Consider the following 20358-nt stretch of genomic DNA (forward strand, 5'->3'; position numbering starts at 1 on the left):
CATCATAAAATATTAAGATGTAAAAAAACTGCTTGTTATCACTGAATGGTAAAGATTATTTAAATTTATCAGTTGGTAGTAAAAAGTGAATATACATTGTATATTGTATATAACAAAGATTTAAGTTGATTCTGGACAAAGAAAGATAACTCCAATTCAAAAAAATTCTTGCAGATATTTCTTGCTTACTTTACTGGACAAAGAAAGATAACTCTTAATTAAAAAAAAATTTGCTATTTCACAATATTGTGAAATTAGATATTTCTTGCCATTGCACAATACTATGCAATTGAAAAGACTTGCTATTGCACAATACTTAATATAATAATTTTAGATCCTGATTTGGACCAACTTGAAAACTGGGCCCATAATCAAAAATCTAAGTACATGTTTAGATTCAGCATATCAAAGAGGCCCAAGAATTTGATTTTTGTTAAAATCAAACTTAGTTTAATTTTGGACCCTTTGCACTTTAATTTAGACCAAATTTTAAAACTGGACCAAAAATTAAGAATCTACATACACAGTTAGATTTGGCATATCAAAGAACCCCAATTATTCAATTTTTGATGAAATCAAACAATGTTTAATTTTGGACCTCGATTTGGGCCAACTTGAAAACTGGGCCAATAATCAAAAATCTAAGAACATTTTTAGATTCAGCATATCAAAGAACCCCAAGGTTTCAATTTTTGTTAAAATCAAACTAAGTTTAATTTTGGACCCTTTGGACCTTAATGTAGACCAATTTGAAAACAGGACCAAAAATTAAGAATCTACATACACAGTTAGATTCGGCATATTAAAGAACCCCAATTATTCAATTTTGATGAAATCAAACAAAGTTTAATTTTGGACCCTTTGGGCCCCTTTTTCCTTAACTGTTGGGACCAAAACTCCCAAAATCAATACCAACCTTCCTTTTATAATCATAAACCTTGTGTTTAAATTTCATAGATTTCTATTTACTTATACTAACGCTATGGTGCGAAAAACCAAGAAAAATGCTTATTTGGGTCCCTTTTTGGCCCCTAATTCCTAAACTGTTGGGACCGAAACTCCCAAAATCAATACCAAGCTTCCTTTTGTGGTCATAAACAATGTGTTTAAATTTCATTGATTTCTATTTACTTTAACTAAAGTTATTGTGCGAAAACCAAGAATAATGCTTATTTGGGCTCTTTTTTGGCCCCTAATTCCTAAACTGTTGAAACCAAAACTCCCAAAATCAATCCCAACCTTTCTTTTGTGGTCATAAACCTTGTGTCAAAATTTCATAGATTTCTATTAACTTAAACTAAAGTTATAGTGCGAAAACCAAGAAAATGCTTATTTGGCCCTTTTTGGCCCCTAATTCCTAAAATATTGTGACCAAAACTCCCAAAATCAATACCAGCCTTCCTTTTATGGTCATAAACCTTGTGTGAAAATTTCATAGATTTCTTTTCACTTTTACTAAAGTTAGAGTGCGAAAACTAAAAGTATTCGGACGACGACGACGACGCCGACGTGATAGCAATATACGACGAAAATTTTTTCAAAATTTGCGGTCGTATAAAAATCTAAGTACATGTTTAGATTCAGCATATCAAAGAGGCCCAAGAATTTAATTTTTGTTAAAATCAAACTTAGTTTAATTTTGGACCCTTTGCACTTTAATTTAGACCAATTTTAAAACTGGACCAAAAATTAAGAATCTACATACACAGTTAGATTTGGCATATCAAAGAACCCCAATTATTCAATTTTTGATGAAATCAAACAATGTTTAATTTTGGACCTCGATTTGGGCCAACTTGAAAACTGGGCCAATAATCAACCAGATGCTCCGCAGGGCGTAGCTTTATACGACCGCAGAGGTTGAACCCTGAACAGTTGGGGCAAGTATGGACACAACAATCAAGCTGGATTCCGCTCTAAATTTGGATTGTGATTAAATAGTTGACACAGCATAGGTTTTTGAAACAGAATGAATGTATTCAAATGAACTTAAAATTTTTGTTTTCTCTTAGAGCAATTCACTATGCTGTTGAATATTAATCCTCTCAAAAAAATGTTTGAAGAAATTTTCTTTTTATTTATGAAATTTCAAATGAGAAAAATTGAACCCAATTTTTTAATCACATCCCCCTTTCCCTTATTCCAAAACTAATTTCAATTAAAATATTCTAATGGAGTTTGCAACAATTACTACTCATTTAAATACATCATAAAATATTAAGATGTAAAAAAACTGCTTGTTATCACTGAATGGTAAAGATTATTTAAATTTATCAGTTGGTAGTAAAAAGTGAATATACATTGTATATTGTATATAACAAAGATTTAAGTTGATTCTGGACAAAGAAAGATAACTCCAATTAAAAAAAATCTTGCAGATATATCTTGCTTACTTTACTGGACAAAGAAAGATAACTCTTAATTAAAAAAAAAATTGCTATTTCACAATATTGTGAAATTAGATATTTCTTGCCATTGCACAATACTGTGCAATTGAAAAGACTTGATATTGCACAATACTTAATATAATAATTTTAGATCCTGATTTAGACCAACTTGAAAACTGGGCCCATAATCAAAAATCTAAGTACATGTTTAGATTCAGCATATCAAAGAGGCCCAAGAATTTGATTTTTGTTAAAATCAAACTTAGTTTAATTTTGAACCCTTTGCACTTTAATTTAGACCAATTTTAAAACTGGACCAAAAATTAAGAATCTACATACACAGTTAGATTTGGCATATCAAAGAACCCCAATTATTCAATTTTTGATGAAATCAAACAATGTTTTATTTTGGACCTCGATTTGGGCCAACTTGAAAACTGGGCCAATAATAAAAAATCTAAGTACATTTTTAGATTCAGCATATCAAAGAACCCCAAGGTTTCAATTTTTGTTAAAATCAAACTAAGTTTAATTTTGGACCCTTTGGACCTTAATGTAGACCAATTTGAAAAAGGGACCAAAAACTAAGAATCTACATACACAGTTAGATTCGACATATTAAAGAACCCCAATTATTCAATTTTGATGAAATCAAACAAAGTTTAATTTTGGACCCTTTGGGCCCCTTTTTCCTTAACTAATGGGACCAAAACTCCCAAAATCAATACCAACCTTCCTTTTATAGTCATAAACCTTGTGTTTAAATTTCATAGATTTCTATTCACTTATACTAACGCTATGGTGAGAAAACCAAGAAAAATGCTTATTTGGGTCCCTTTTTGGCCCCTAATTCCTAAACTGTTGGGACCAAAACTCCCAAAATCAATCCCAACCTTTCTTTTGTGGTCATAAACCTTGTGTCAAAATTTCATAGATTTCTATTAACTTAAACTAAAGTTATAGTGCGAAAACCAAGAAAATGCTTATTTGGGCCCTTTTTGGCCCCTAATTCCTAAAATATTGGGACCAAAACTCCCAAAATCAATACCAGCCTTCCTTTTATGGTCATAAACCTTGTGTAAAAATTTCATAGATTTCTATTCACTTTTACTAAAGTTAGAGTGCGAAAACTAAAAGTATTCGGACGACGACGACGACGACGACAACGCCAACGGGATAGCAATATACGACGAAATTTTTTCAAAATTTGCGGTCGTATAAAAATCTAAGTACATTTTTAGATTCAGCATATTAAAGAACCCCAAGGTTTCAATTTTTGTTAAAATCAAACTAAGTTTAATTTTGGACCCTTTGGACCTTAATGTGGACCAATTTGAAAACGGGACCAAAAATTAAGAATCTACATACACAGTTAGATTCGGCATATTAAAGAACCCCAATTATTCAATTTTGATGAAATCAAACAAAGTTTAATTTTGGACCCTTTGGGCCCCTTTTTTCTTAACTGTTGGGACCAAAACTCCCAAAATCAATACCAACCTTCCTTTTATAGTCATAAACCTTGTGTTTAAATTTCATAGATTTCTATTTACTTATACTAACGCTATGGTGCGAAAACCAAGAAAAATGCTTATTTGGGTCCCTTTTTGGCCCCTAATTCCTAAACTGTTGGGACCGAAACTCCCAAAATCAATACCAACCTTCCTTTTGTGGTCATAAACATTGTGTTTAAATTTCATTGATTTCTATTTACTTTAACTAAAGTTATTGTGCGAAAACCAAGAATAATGCTTATTTGGGCCCTTTTGTGGCCCCTAATTCCTACACTGTTGAAACCAAAACTCTCAAAATCAATCCCAACCTTTCTTTTGTGGTCATAAACCTTGTGTCAAAATTTCATAGATTTCTATTGACTTAAACTAAAGTTATAGTGCGAAAACCAAGAAAATGCTTATTTGGGCCCTTTTTGGCCCTTAATTCCTAAAATGTTGGGACCAAAACTCCCAAAATCAATACCAGCCTTCCTTTTATGGTCATAAACCTTGTGTTAAAATTTCATAGATTTCTATTCACTTTTACTAAAGTTAGAGTGCGAAAACTAAAAGTATTCGGACGACGACGACGACGACGCCAACGTGATAGCAATATACGACGAAAATTTTTTCAAAATTTGCGGTCGTATAAAAACTTTGTTTGGCTTACTTGCTAACTGAACTGTGAATTCATTATAAGGTTAGGTAAACTACCCTCCTTTAATAGTAGACTAGTCAGACAGATAACCAATCTATCTGTCTGTTCGACTAGGCTATTTCGAAAGGAGGGTAGTTTACCTGCATTAATAATGACTTTACAGTTCAGCAAACAAGCAAGCTATTCAAAGATATTACCTTTGTCTATAAACTCAATGAAATCAGCTGTAAAGTACTTTAGAATAAATCACTTAAACGGGACTTCTTTTTATAACCATCAAACAGAGGTATATGAAGTCTATACTGTAAGCTATAATTAAATAAATTTGTCTGCATCCTCGTGTCTTGTACAAACCTTTTTCTCCTACGAATGGTAATGACCAGGTAAATACATCCATGAAATTGGGTAACCAGTATGGATGTGGGGAACAATTAAATTGCCTGATGTTCATCACATTATTTTCATATTTCAATATGGCAGCTGAAAAAAAATTAAAAAGTTATTTTCAAATGTTTTGTTGACATAATATCAATAATTATAAATATGTGATCCACATATCATGTTAATATAATGCTATTTTTGACATAATGAATGATGCAGTCTAACATACGACCTCCTTCTCATGTTTTGAATGATTGATTGTTGGTTGCTGAATGTCCATTGGCTCTAATGTTTTGAGAACACATCCTTGATACAATATGAATATATTGGTATGTCTGCTGGTAGAAAATGTCACCATTTGTTATGGCTATTCCAAGCTTACTCCTACATTGTATGCTATTTATGAATGAATTACTCTGGGTTAGACCGTGTAAATGACATCATTTAACAATGATGTAAGAATGTAAGCATTCTACAGAAAAGTGCAGACGAAATTTCTTCAAATCATGAAAACATAATCAAACAATAAGAACTTATTGAAAGTCAATTTTTCTTAAATAAAGTTATGATAATCATTTAACTTTTTCAAACCTGTCATAGTATGTTTTTGTAAATGGTTTGTGCACGTCATTCATTCTGTTTTCTTTGTTCTTAATACATCAATACTAAAAGTGTGTTTGATAATAACAAATATTTACTTAATCAAAAATGGTTATCTTATTGTATTTTGCCTGGAGTACACATATATCAGAATTGCATTGTATCCAATTATGAATATTCAGTTCTCATTTCTCAGTTTGCAGTGTTAGATTTCACATCTCAGAAATTAACTGCATTATAAAGTGCTTCTGTACCACAACACACCAATTTTAATTTTATATGAATAGAATCATGCATTTTCTACTGCAGAGAATATGTTACATCTGTTTCTATATATAAGCATCTGGTATATCCAATAAACAATTCTTACCTTTATTATTATAAACATCTAAATAATTAGGTGCTGAAAATATCGTAATTAATGAAGGAAAGCCTGTGGTTTGACTTTTTCTATACATTCTGTACCTGTAATAGATTAGAAGGATGATTTAATGATAGCTGATAATGTTTATGGCCAGCTTGTCATTTACAAAAGCTTATACATAGGAGAACACACGTATCTTTTTTTTATTATATTTTTAACTTATAATTGTCTTAAAATATTTTGAAAAAAACATTTGTAAATCTTGTCAAGATATGGATGTTTTGGGACAAACCCAGTTTTGTTAGTACATAACAGCTCTTTTAAGAATTTAAGATTCATATTTAGATCTATTGGTTTTCCAAGAATAACAATATTGTGATCAATAATTTCTATGGCATAAAGCAGTCAATGAAGATAGTAAAATGAAATACTCTAAAAGTGCTTACTACCAACATTTTCAAATACAACTGTGTAGAGTTCACAAATTCAACTTTCCCTTGCCAAATATAACATGTGCTTTCCAAAAACCAAGTACCAGTAAGTTGTTCAATAGTTGTCAATGTCTTACAATTTATGACTTGTATCTAAAGTCATTTGTATCTAGATTAAGGAGACATCTTTAAAGATTGGCCTTGACAAAATATTCAATACAAATACACTTATTGAATTTACCTATTGAAGAGTAGCCAAGGATGCAAGTGAGCCTAATTTGTATTGGAACCATCAAAGGATATTGTGTTCTTATTTTGGGTTCATAAGTTTTGTAGTTCGCATAAGAAAAATTAATTTAGCCCTTTAAATGTTCAAATAATGATCTTTTCAAGTTGTAAACTCACCCAGCATCTTGCGCTTCATGAGCTCGTATAATTGATAATAGATTATTCTGCTGTAAAAAATCACAACATGCTGCATAGCTGAAAAACAAAATAGATTTTTATGATATTGTTCATTATTAAAAATTTACATGAACCCAACCTTTTACATATAATGAGCTCATAGAAGTTTACATGTTTAATCTATGTTTAAAAAAAAAAAAGTTTTCTTGTGAATGCACATATTAAAACATGTTTAAAGTTACTTTTAAACTTACTGACTTGGCAAACAAAATAAAGTATCACTGATGTTTACAACATCTTAAACAGATATGAAAATGGTCACAATTTCAAAAGAATCTAATATGCTTCCATTTCAAATATTCACCTGTAAAAATATGAGCAACCCCTGACACTATTATGAGTAAAGTGCTCTGTTGTCTTTTCTGTTCCGAAATCTTCTAATGGATCTGACCATAAAAGATCACACATTGGACCAAATGCTGGAGGTTCTTTAAATCTGTCCAACTGAAAATTATAAATTGTTCAAATAAATAACTCTCCGCCAAAACATCATGAAAACAGAATATCTACAAAGCTTTCATTTTTACATTTATTGACATAAAAATATAATTCTTCCAAATATTATTATTTTTCACTTCCTTATCTTATCTTTTTAAGAGAAGAAAATTACATGTATACTGATTTAGATTATGGAACCAGATGATAGAATGACACAAATTGACAAATAGTAAGAGTTTATCATTTATGACTTTTTAGTGGAATGTAGAGGATAATTGTTTGTTGTGTTTTGTAAAAAGCAGAAATGAGTACAGGTAAGTAAAGAATGACTACTTTTGTAAATAGTGAAAAAGAATGTATAAATAGGACCAAAAACTAACAATTTTTTTTTATATCTGGACAAAATCCACATATATTTATGTTTGACTCCTGTCTATGTTTTGACATTCCTTTGAAATGATTAAGGAAGGAAAATCAATCAAATGCCTACTTTTCTGATATCATCCAATGTATGAACTTCTGGTGATAATCCACCATGCACACATAAAAACTGTTGATTCATTAAAGCTGATAATGGTAAACAATCAAAGGCTTCCATACATGCATCATATACTTTTTCTGTATACTTTATTTTACCTATAAATAGAAAAAATAAAATCAATAATTAACTGAAATGTAAATCAAGTATTACAGCTGTCAATCCTTTCCTTTCAAATATACATTTCAAATTTCTGTTACAAAAAATAGCCAGTCCTTTATCTAAAGCTTAAATATATATATTTTTTTTATTATTAGGCCAATAAATGACACAAAATATTCAATTAAAACAGGAGATATTTTGAACATCATATCAACAGGAGTTACTAAACCATAATTCATATACAACAATTAAGTAAGTGTTTAAAGTAACCTCACAAACAAACATGTTTACAATTGAACAACAGATACATCGGTAGATAATCTGACAGATTACTTCCACAACCTACTTCTCTCAATCACAATACTGCAGGGGACATTTATATGTACAATTGGAAGACTAACAAGTTATATGTCTTATCCTGACACATTCCTATGTATGTTTGTATGCAGCTTTTTCATGATCAGTTCTATACAAGTTATCAACAATAGATGTCCCCATTGCAATATAATGAATGCAGCTTTATCAATAGATCTATTAACACCTTCTATATAACATATATTTTGTGTGTGGTTGTAATTAATACTCTTTTCACCTGGAACAATTGACATTTAAACAGAGACAAAATCAATACATGTTTGTTTTGCTGTACAGTGTAAGACTAAATTCTGTAGGATACTATATCAATATGTATCATATACAGACAGGTCATGTCTGATGATCAATTGTTAACACTTTATCAATTCAATAAAGCTAGGGATTTTTACCATGTGATGTAATTAGCTGAATCTGCAATATAATCTCACTCTTGTAAACAATAAAACTTAATGCAAAGATATATGTTGTATTTACTTTGCAGATAAATCACACATTGAAAACATGTCAATTTTCAGTTAGAGGCTCCTAAAAGCCAAGTTATTTCTAATTTTTAAAATATTTTATTACTAAGCACACATGTTTTTTTGGCCAAGACAGACTTGACAGGGTCATCAAATATAAATTTAAGTTAACTCCCTTAAAAAATGCAGTTTTTATTTGATTTCAGCAGACCCAGTGATTTTATAAGACTTTTGGAAACGAATGATACCAAATTTAAGTATCTGTTATACTTAGTGTATATTCATTGTAAGGCTTTTGCTAATAATTTCCAGTATATTACATGGAATGGAATATACAGATGCAACACTCAAGAAAATGTGTCATGAACACTGATCTATTCACTTAAATGCATGTTGAATGTTGAGATTTGATTGGTTACTAAATAAATAATAATATGCAGTGTTCTCCCTAGGCGTTATAGCGCTTCAATTATAAGTGCTATTACAATTTCCCGCTATGCTATTGCATTGACCGCAGCTATATTTTTTTCTTAATTTTTCAAATTTCCTGCTTATTTTTCACTTCGGATCACATGATCGACTGGTATTATACTATTTCTGAATGAATTATTTCCGTTGTATTAAGTAACTCCGGGGGACCAGTCTAATAAATTTTACAAAATGGTGACTTTAAATGAAAATAAAAAGAGATTTCAACATTGACATCTCTTGTTTTAATTAATAAAATATACAGAGGCATATATGAATGAAATGAAATAAAATAAAATGACTGCATTTTACCGACGACACTCAAAATTTTGTTCAACAAACTTTGAAAACATATGAAAATACTGCTATGTACATGTGTACTGATGTAATATGTATACTATTATGATGAATCTAACAATATTCGTATATATACTTACATTCTTGTTTAAATGTGAAGTATTCAGTAAGGTGCCGACACTCATGATTTCCTCGTAGCAGAAAAAATGTGCTTGGATATAAGATCTTTAAAGCCCATAAGTACAATACACACTGAAAATAGAAATCAGGTGAAAATTGTTTAAAAAGATGTCTTGAAGGTTTCAATTTTCAGCCACAGTAAATATAATCATATTTTTAGACTGGCTTTTGGAGGGCTTTTATTTTTTGAATTACTTTCCCTTAGCCTTTGCAGTCTCTTGTTTAATATTATAAATGATGTTTTTTATGTCAGGTTATGTATTATAAGTTGGTTCTTACACAATTGATGGTAGCAGTATGTACCAAAAAATTTATCAGGAGAATAACGCTTTAAATTTTAGTGTAAAATTCACAAGAAAGCCTGTGCGTTCATGATCATTAATAATGATAAACAATAAATAAGTGCAGATACAGTATCATCTATTATATCTAGACTATGATTTCTTGTTTAATTCTTCCATTCATTTACATATCAACAGCATCAGGTAAGTCAAATAAGTTTGTAAAAAAAAAAATGTCAGGAAAAGTCAATCTGTTGCAAGAAAAATTGTTTGAACGTGAAATAACATGTTTATCCACATCTTTCATGTTTTATAAAAAAAATTATTAAGTATCACAGCATGATTGCACAGAGGAATCCAGATGACCCTCAAGTTCAACTTCTGAATAATGGTTAAAATTAGACTAGCCAAGTTTACCAGGAATGTGTGTTTGGTGTCAAGCTATCATAAAGAAGTTAGAACCTTGATTTTTTTTGGCATAAATCAAAACACTTTCAGTTTACTACTCAGATACAAAGAAAAAGCCATAAGTGAACAGCAACATGTCAAAGCTTTGAATGAAATCAGATTAGACAACTTGATTAGCCAATTAGATCAAACCATTTGCATCTTCCTGACAACATAGTGGGAGACTGCCTTCAAACTATTGATTTTTTTCAACTTACAAACAGAAATTTTATGATCCTGACATTAACATCTTTTTCACTTTCAGTTCGATAAAATATTAGCATATTTCCCCAAGAATTTATAAAATCTTTTAATCCAATTCATCCAGGATGATTAATGGCATTTTCATTTACTTTTTTCACAGCTAGTTCTCTCCAATTAAATAATATTAACAATGGTAAAATACCTTGAAAACAATTAATGTTGAGAAATAAAAACCTGTTGAGAGAGAGATATCCCTTGCACCAATTGCAGGAGGATCAAAAGCAGCAATTTGAATGATTGACATATCAATGCATGTATATATATATGGGAAAGGACATCTGCACTTGCAAAAATGCATTGCAAGTCCATCTTAATACCAACATGCACTGTTGGCTGCTATTCACTGTTCATGAGGATTTATTTTTCATGCTGATGAGGACACATTCATATATAAATGTTTTACTCACCTCTATACTAAAATATCCTCTGTCTACATAATCTCCCAGGAAGAGGTAGCGAGTTGTAGCAGGAGGACCACCCACTTCAAAAAGTTTCATCAAGTCATAAAACTGACCATGTATATCACCACAAACTAAAAGTAGAAAGAATATATTTATATATACATACATTGCATATCAATTAAAATTGAGTTGTCTAGTGTGTAACAAGACAATGTCAAGCCAGAACAAGAATGTGTCCCCAGTACACAAATGCCCCACTTGCATTATCATTTTCTATGTTCAATGGACCGTGAAATTGGGATAAAAACTCTAATTTGGCATTAAAATTTGAAAGATCATATCATAGGGAACATGTGTACAAAGTTTGAAGTTGATTGGACTTCAACTTCATCAAAAACTACCTTGACCAAAAACTTTAATCTGAAGCAGGACAGACGGACCAATGTACGCACAGACCAGAAAACATAATGCCCCTCTACTATCGTAGGTGGGGCATAAAAAGGTCATATTGCTGCTTTTAAATCAGATTTATAATTTTTGGATATCAGATTATCTGAGTGATCCTACAGGTAGATACATGTACATCTGTTTTAACAGTGATGCATATCATTGTTAGTATAATGTAATGAAAATATGATGCATTAAGTGTAAAGAAGGTGATCAGTTGTACACTATACAATGATGAAGTGTTCAATCTTTCCAGTCTTCTTGAAATAAGAGACAGATGCAGCATGACAATACAAGATTAAGTTGATGCACAAGTCTTGCTTTCAAAGAAACAAACAATTTTCGTTAACTAATTAAGAAAACTTCAACTAAACTATCATAGAATTTTTTTTACACCAGAAAAGTTTATACTATTGACTGGATGGACTGGTTATAATTTTTGTATTTTTTTCTTTTAAAATATTGCTCCTGATAATTATTATATTAATGTATTCGAAAAGACTTCAATGATAACATTGAAATACACCTGCATTTATTAATATATATTGATATCCTATTTTTTGACTGATATTTCAGAGTTTAAAATTACTATGAGAAAAAAGTTCAAAGCATTGAAAATTATTAATGGTGTCATTTTTATTGAATGAAATAGCTAATATATTTCCCAATCTTTTATATTGATGAAAACATATTGAAGCACTTTTGTATAAAAAAATTGATCTTAAAAACTAGCATGCTGTTATTTTAACAGTCGGAGCTAAATTAATTTTTAAAAAAATCTAAACTTTTTTCTGGTTAAAAAATTAAAATAAAAAGAAAGAAAATAACATTCAGACATATTCATTTTTTTTCTTTGGATGTATAAAATTTGTAACAAACAAGCATATTACTTCAATCTGTAAAATATGCTAATGAGGTATTAAAACAATTACTTTCATGTTCATCAGAAGTAAGCACATTAACAAACTTATGAATTTCTTGTCAGTATGCCATAATCTCCTTTCAGCTGTATTTTGAACATTGTACATGTATGCAAAGCAATACAGCCCTTTTCAAGGCTTAGCTACTTGGTAGATACTTTAAATGCCCCTTTTTGCTGCATTTGATTAACTTCGTATAAACCTTATTGCCATATGTTAATACTAATAGAGTGAAAAAGATTACTACAGAGAATAATTTTGGTCCTACTAGTTTTACACTAAATCTATCAACACAAGGTTATTCTTGATTGGCATCCCAAGTAAGTTCAGTGGGGCATGGTGAAGTTGTCTGCTAAAGTAATCACACTTCTATTACAGAAACAAGTATGTTGTCAGTATCAATTCCATCTATCTGTTAGAGCAAGAAGACTGCACACTTTATAGATGTGTGCTGTCAATGATTTTCCAATATCAAGGTCATAATCAGATCAATTTTCACTTAATTACCATCTGACAGAATTAAGCTTATCAATAACTTCCAATCACTTGCCAAATGTTATTCATCTATTATCTGTTGCAGGTAATGCTGACAGACATATAAAATATGATTTTAATACAATAGAAATGTACTTAGTAATATTACATAATTATTTATATATGTTCCTTTCAGTTTCATTACATTAATCTTTACTGTAAGAAATAAGCAAAAACACTGTCTTCAACATACTGCCGGATATACATTTATATTCAAATACGGTTACATTATTTAGCTTCCTATAGGTAATTCCTAAAATATTGCTGGAGCTTTCTTATTACAGAGAGCAACTTTTGAATGTAACACAGATAAATTACAGGTAACAAACACACTGAAGGAGAGTTTCTGCTGGCAGTTGTCATTATCTAATTACTGTCATAAGGCTTTCATATAAAAATGTGACCTTTTAAATCTTTTTTTGATGATCCTTTGACATTTCCACTCAACCCTTCATTTTACCATGAACTTGTCATGCATTATGATTTTGACAGAAAATCAATAACCAGCTGATTACAAAAAGGTACCAGTAATAATAATGGTGTTAAATTGTATAGTATAAACAAATGTTGTGGTCAAATGACAAAAGACTTCACACTTCACTTTAAAGATATGTTTATAGAACTTTTATAATTTGTTGATAATTGTGTAAAGAGGGTTCTTCATAATTGCTTTGGCTGCCTGTTTAAAAATATTTTGAAATATAAAGTTTAAACTTAAAATTTAGCTCTCGGTACTGTGTTTTGGTCATAACAATAGCTCCTGTCCAAATTTCATCAAGTTCATTGAAGGTGTGACAAAAAGTTATTGATGATTGAAAAACTTTAACATCTGCCTTAATCTAATTATGAAGACCATTTATCAGTAGAATGAAATGAAAATAAATATTTTCAGAACTTTACTATCAGTATGGGTACTCTTATTTTTTTTGGTTAAAATTTCATAAAATTCCATGAAGGTTCGACGAAGTAATTGATGTCTAGAAAAAGAGAACCAAAGACTAAACCTAAACGTTGATCAACAGAATCTAGGTGTTTAAACATATATAAATATGAATTTATGAACATGTATCAACAATGCTGCAAATTAAAGATTTACTGTGGGCATGGGAACAAAATTTGTTTAGTGGAAAGACAAAGACCCAGAAAACAAAAATTGAGCCAGTGGAAATTTCAACTTCCCAGGTGCGCTTCTATTTTGAGGAAGAGTGCACTGTCAGAATGGATTATCACCACACTATGATGTAAATACATATAAAACAAGAGTGTGTCCATAGTACACAGATCATGAGATACCCCACTCAACTTTCATTTTCTATGTTCAGTGGACCATTAAATAGGAGTCAAAACTCTTAATTTAGCATTAAAATTACAAAGATCATATCATAGAGAACATGTGTTCTATTAAAGTTTCAAGTTTATTGGACTTTAACTTCATCAAAAAATAGGCTAGAAAAAACGTTAACCATTTAAAAGTGGGCACTATCATTTTGTATGTTCAGTGACCATGAAATTGGGGTACAACTCTAATTTGACACACACAGATTTTCTTTGGATTCATTTTAAATGTTAGCTTTAGATATCCCAACCTATTTATATGTGAAGGGCATGCCGATGTCCCTCTAAGATTTTATTGATCCTGACATTAGCAAAGACGTATTACTTTTTGTTAAGTTTATATTTCTTTTAAACTTTCATAAATTACCTACAAGAAATGTAGACACGAATTTGCAAATCATTGTTGTTTAGCATATCATTTCTATTTCCAAGGAGCATAACTCTTCTTTAAAACTCTTCCAAAACCTTGATGATATATTTTTTTAAATGAAGTCTCATTAGAAATAAATAGCTTAGTGAGAACCTAGTTTGTATCAAAGTCGACTTCAAATTGTGTCAGGCAACTCAAATTTTCAATTCAACTTATAGGTCACCAAGTTGTTTTAAGATGTGACAACAAGAAAAATCAAGTAAATGCCAAATAATAATCTATTGTGTTGTTTCAACCCTTTTAGAAAGTAAGAAAGGGGCATTTTAATAAATTTGTGTGGTTCATAATAGATTCCTGCAATGGATTTTTTTTAAATTTCAAACCCTGCATGGATACAAGCAATCTATTTAACGAATAAACCTAAATATTGTAGTTACCTGTGACTGGTGCTTCTATGTCTATCATTGTTTTTTCCTGCCTCAACAAGGAAGCTCCTCTGTTGATTAATTTAAGTGCAACCTCTTCCTGTAATCTTCCTTCCAAAATAAAATGCTGTTTGAGAACATCTGGTCTTGGTTTATCTTTACTGTCGAACACTTCACTATCTGACAATCTGTGACTTGGTGGAAAGGGAACACCTAAAAATCATAATATCAAAATAAATCAAATCAGAGTTGACAACAATGTATAGAACATATAAACAATTTCATATAATAAATATGAAGAATGAAAGGCACAAATAGTTGAGGACTTATCCCTTCCCTAGTAAATTAAACCAGTCAGTATTCATTGGTTCTATCAGGTGATTATCAAACATGCTGTTTCACTCTTATTTATGTTGTGTAAGGTAATAAAGAAACTTTGGAGTAGTCCTCCCTAAAATGGTGTTTCCTACAGGTTACACCTAAGGGTAGAATTCTCACCCTGATTAATTAGTATTCCTATTTCAACTATTCAGGCTGCATATGGGACAATACCCCTAATGTGCCTTGAAATGAGGAACACAAAAGTCATGTGTAAACAAAAAATCTCTGTGTAGTGATATTTGACACATTTCTATGATAAACAAATGACTGAGCTGAACCATTAGTGTTAATTTAGAAAATAAGGGAACACAGAATAAATGTGTAAAAACCATGGAGCTATGAAATGTGTTCAAAGTATTAAAATTTCAAAGAACTTATTGTGTTAAAATTGGGATTTTTTACCATGAGGAGCGACATCGCAAAAGGATACTCTGTGTTTGCTATATTATGGAAAAATGAATCACACTTCGTACCCCGAAAATTTAACCACATATGTAAAAATGTCTCAGCTTTGAAACAAGCCATCATACATATACAAGTTTACGATATGGGCTGAGCAACAGAAGAAAACGCTACCATTACGGCCTATGGAGAAACAATTGCGCATATTGCCCAATATGGTTGGGTTTAGACAGATTCTTTTCTGCATTTTTTTTAACTTAACTTTAAACTTAATTATAACTATAATGAATATTTAAATAAACAGCATCAATGGACAAATGAGATACTTATTATGAATACAGTTTTTGAATGAAAAGTATGTTGCATATATATTAATCCAGATTTTAAATAACATGAAAGGAAGGAAAAGGTCAGCAAAATAATCTTTAGTTTACAGTGTATATAGCAGAACATTATTTGTTTTTCTCATAGCATTAATATTGAAAAATGTTTTAACTAGATACCATTGGATGGGAGCCATCTCTGTGAGCCCCCCTGTCAATAACGTGGGGTAAATAAGTTGTATGGATAATCTGATATGAAGCATTATTTGAAGTTATTACATAGTCTCATGTGTGATTTTATTCTAAGATTTTAAGTTAAAACTGATAAATATTCTCCACTGTCAACTGAAACCAAAGTTTTTGTGATCTTGACCTTTGACCTAGGAAGTTGAACATACATCATGACACGCCCTCTGGTGGTGGTTAAAATGGATGTCAAGTATAGACTTTGAAATCATAACCGTTCTCAAGATATAGAGCGGACACGATCTTCACCACAGGACACAGGGTTGTCAACTGAAACCAAAGTTTTTTTACCTTGACCTTTGACCTAGGAAGTTGTACATACATCATGACACGCCCTCTGGTGGTGGTTAATAAACATATTTAGTATAAAGTATGAAATCATAATGGTTCTCTAGAAATGGAGCAGACACAAAGTTAAAGTGTTACGGACGGACAGACTGATCACTATAGGGCAACCCGTCTGAAGGAGGAGCCCTAATTATGGTAACTGACAGTTACTTACCGTAGCAACTATGAAGCTATTTCTAACCAGAGGCTGTCAGACCAACAGAAAAGCGAATTTATTAACAAAGTGAAAGTGAAAATTGTCAATATCAAATGTGACCTCCATTTTATCATCAGTAACAACAAATTAAAATTTGAAATAATTTGGTTGAATGGTTCATGAGTCATTGCAACAACATGACTGGCAACACCTTTTTTCAATCTTTCAAGAACCGTAACTCCTTAACCCTTTCCTCCATAATGACGCCTTTTGACGCCTGCGTAGTCCCTCACTTGAAACGTCTCATCTAAGAAAAAACTTCATCAGACTTAATAAAAGTTGTATTTAATAGCAAGAGGATAGTCATGAGAATCTATGACTGGAATTTCCTTGATGAAATATTTGTTTTGGCAATGCATTAATAATTTAAATCTGCTGATTTTTTGTTGTTGAAAAAATCCTATGCAAATCAAGTATTTTAATGAAAAGTATCCATGGAGGAAAGGGTTAACGGTAAAGGTCAAAATCCTTATTATTGAACTTGATGTCCATTTTGTTGTCAGTAACAACATATAATTTTAAAAGCCTTTGTTGAACAGTTCATTGAGTTTAAGCATGGACAACATTTGGCTGCCGCCCTCCTAGCCATCCAACGTACATCCCCAAACCAACAACAGTCATGTTTGTCACAAAAATCTGGTTAAAAAAGTTTTGTACATTCAAAAAACATCTGAATAAGATGGTGAGTTCAAAAGTTTTCAATTTAGCAAGTTGAAATGAAAATCTGCTTGCCAGATTCTTGGATGTACATACAGACAAGGGTAAAACTTGATGCCCCTATTAGCCACAGGGGCATTAAAACACACTGCAATATGTTCAGTAAAAACATAGTTTTACGAGTTCTTCATAATAAATGATACAAAAAAGACTTTAACCCAATATTTAATGGTCATATATATATTTAGTTTAAACATATTTATTTATAGTGGATTGGGAAACAAGTTTTGCAACTTATATTAATCCCTTTCCACTTTGCGGGTGCGAGTGCTGCCTTGTAGCGGCATTAGCCTACTCTTTTTCGAAATCTACAAGGGTGTCTTTAACGTGCAAGAGATATGGCTCTCTCTTAACACGGGTCAGCCATTTATCGTCCCCGTCCGACGGACTATCATATATATATATATGTATAGATAGTTTGTCTCATTAGCAAAACACTTTATATCAATTTATATCAGATGCCAAATTGACATTATAAATGGGTGCCGAGTTGACTTTTTCTATGGGTGCAGATTTGACTTGTACCCACTACCCAATACACCTCATCGCTTTAAATGTTTGTCCACCATACAACTTATCACTAATCCCAGCGGACCTGTCAGATATTTTGTATTATGACATCAACATTTTACAGGAACCTGTACATGTGTGATGTCCAGGAATGGCAGATAAAAAGCGATAAGGTAAAATTTTGACGTCACAATGAAAAAGTGATTGTTGTATGCGTGAAAAGTCCAAGCGGCAGTGTCAGTCTGGGTAAGCGATAAGGTGTTTTTCCTAATACACCTTATCGCTATTTGTCCAACATTACTGGATATCACACAGGTTCCTGTAAAATTTGATGTCATAAAACAAAATATCTGACATCACAATGGAAATGTGAGTGTTGTGTGCGTCAAAACTATAAGCACGTTAGTCAGCAGGGATTAGCGATAAGGTGTATATATAGCTGTAAAGGTGCATCAGACCGCCATAAGACATAACTGCACATCCCCTTATTAATATTCATTAAAAATACTGTTATACAACATACAACACAATAACTAAAGTTGCCTACTTGTCATCTACAATATATTAAAGATAAGGTGTGTGTGTATACATGTAGGAATGCAAGGAGAACAATAAGGAGGGCTTTTGCATGTAGTGTAAACAATCCTCAGCTGACCAAAAATGAAATTCTATAAATAGCAACAATGAATGGCCTTATACTGTTAAGAAAAATATCTGAACATCAAATGTATAGTAAAGAAAGCATAAATAAGGTCCCTTAACGTAAGTCGCTCATAAATGAACAGAAAGGAAGGGGATTATGAAGATGTCTCCCTTTAAATTTATGCAGCAACGGTAGCAGAATCTCTGCAGACGTCAGTATTCAGATTTTTCGACGTGCAGTCTATATGCAGAAACGCTTGATGACCAAAATATGTAAGCACATAGAAAATTTAGTATAATGAATTGTTAAAGAGTCAAGACTGCCAAAAATACCATCCATAAACGGAAAAGTATCACTTGCAGTCATGGCCGACAGGCAATATGGCGGACATAAATATTGTTGTGTATTGAACGGAGATAGCCATTGACTTACCCTTTACTATTCTTTCCTTTGTAGACAACTTAGGATCTGTGGAAGCCATCCTGGGGCTTTATAGAGGTGATAACGTTAAAATGTGCCTTAGATGGCACTTATTTTTGTCGATATGCCCCGATTCAATAATAGTAAACAATTCTTATCAAGATGGCGTTAACGACATCTTATTTGCATACAAAATTCTATGCTGCGCATTTATTTGCGCAACCTTGCCAACGCCCGGTGTCAATGTTGCAAAAGTATGGCGAGCTGGATTGACAAATCTATTTATATAGATAGAATATGTGTTTAACCGATTCATATTAATAAAATGTGTATAGAAACGACAGACACTAAATAAATATGCGATACTAGAGGCAGATTTATATAAATTTATCCAATCTTGTTTCCGAATCCCACAATTGACATAGTTGATCATATATGTCATATATAAATCATATAGTTTTTTATGTAACATAATTGTATAAATATTACTTTATTCTTGTAATTTTTCATTAATGAATACTGTTTAAACTTAACTAAGTATGCGATACTAGCCATAAGTAGGACTAGCTAGATCTATACTCATTTTAACATCTTAATTTGATAAAGGATTTGTACAGTGTCTCACTAAACAAATCCTTGATTTGATTAAAAAACATCTTTAAAAGATGATCAAAGATGAACATTACTGACCTATCATAGTTTTACTTTGTTGACTGAATTCAGCGGCAACCTATTGACATATTTGACTTATCAAATAGAGCTGAGACTGCCATCACACAATAGTAGTTTCAGGAAAGAGATACATATAAAGCGGCAAGTTTAAGGAAACAAGCCTTCAAAGAGGAAGAGACCCCCTCCCCCCAGATTATGTCTGGTGCTTAATGAAAACGGTAATTTTTAAGTGTATATCATTTAAATGTTGTTGTTTTTTTCACTACAAATGTCCTGAATAATAGAAAAAAAAATGATTTTCAAGAACTTACACAAATAGGAATACTAAAACAACTGCTTACAATTTCAAGCTATGTTCCAATGTCAAAGGTGTAGAATTTTCTTCTTTTTATGCTGGTGGTATACAAAACTGGAATGATTTGCCAGACGACGTAAAAG

The 20358-nt window shown here is 31.4% G+C and overlaps 1 protein-coding gene across 6 annotated transcripts in view; it reads right to left on the reverse strand.

Annotated features, from left to right (window-relative positions):
* The window catches only part of LOC134725308 (protein phosphatase 3 catalytic subunit alpha-like), a 32239-nt gene extending 12748 nt beyond the window's left edge, over positions 1-19491 (reverse strand). For all 6 annotated transcript variants that reach the window (XM_063589019.1, XM_063589021.1, XM_063589015.1 and 3 more), the window contains exons 1-9: positions 19261-19491; positions 15075-15275; positions 11038-11162; positions 9599-9710; positions 7708-7853; positions 7084-7223; positions 6720-6797; positions 5890-5984; positions 4893-5018 (exon numbers count right to left, since the gene is read on the reverse strand). In XM_063589019.1, coding sequence (XP_063445089.1) covers positions 4893-5018; positions 5890-5984; positions 6720-6797; positions 7084-7223; positions 7708-7853; positions 9599-9710; positions 11038-11162; positions 15075-15275; positions 19261-19309 — 1072 coding nt within the window. In that variant the 5' untranslated portion in view covers positions 19310-19491. The remainder of the gene's footprint in view (positions 1-4892; positions 5019-5889; positions 5985-6719; positions 6798-7083; positions 7224-7707; positions 7854-9598; positions 9711-11037; positions 11163-15074; positions 15276-19260) is intronic.
* Positions 19492-20358: the final 867 nt, after the last annotated feature.

Source organism: Mytilus trossulus, chromosome 7 (assembly GCF_036588685.1).
Source record: "Mytilus trossulus isolate FHL-02 chromosome 7, PNRI_Mtr1.1.1.hap1, whole genome shotgun sequence".
Classification (NCBI taxonomy): Eukaryota; Metazoa; Mollusca; class Bivalvia; order Mytilida; family Mytilidae; genus Mytilus; species Mytilus trossulus.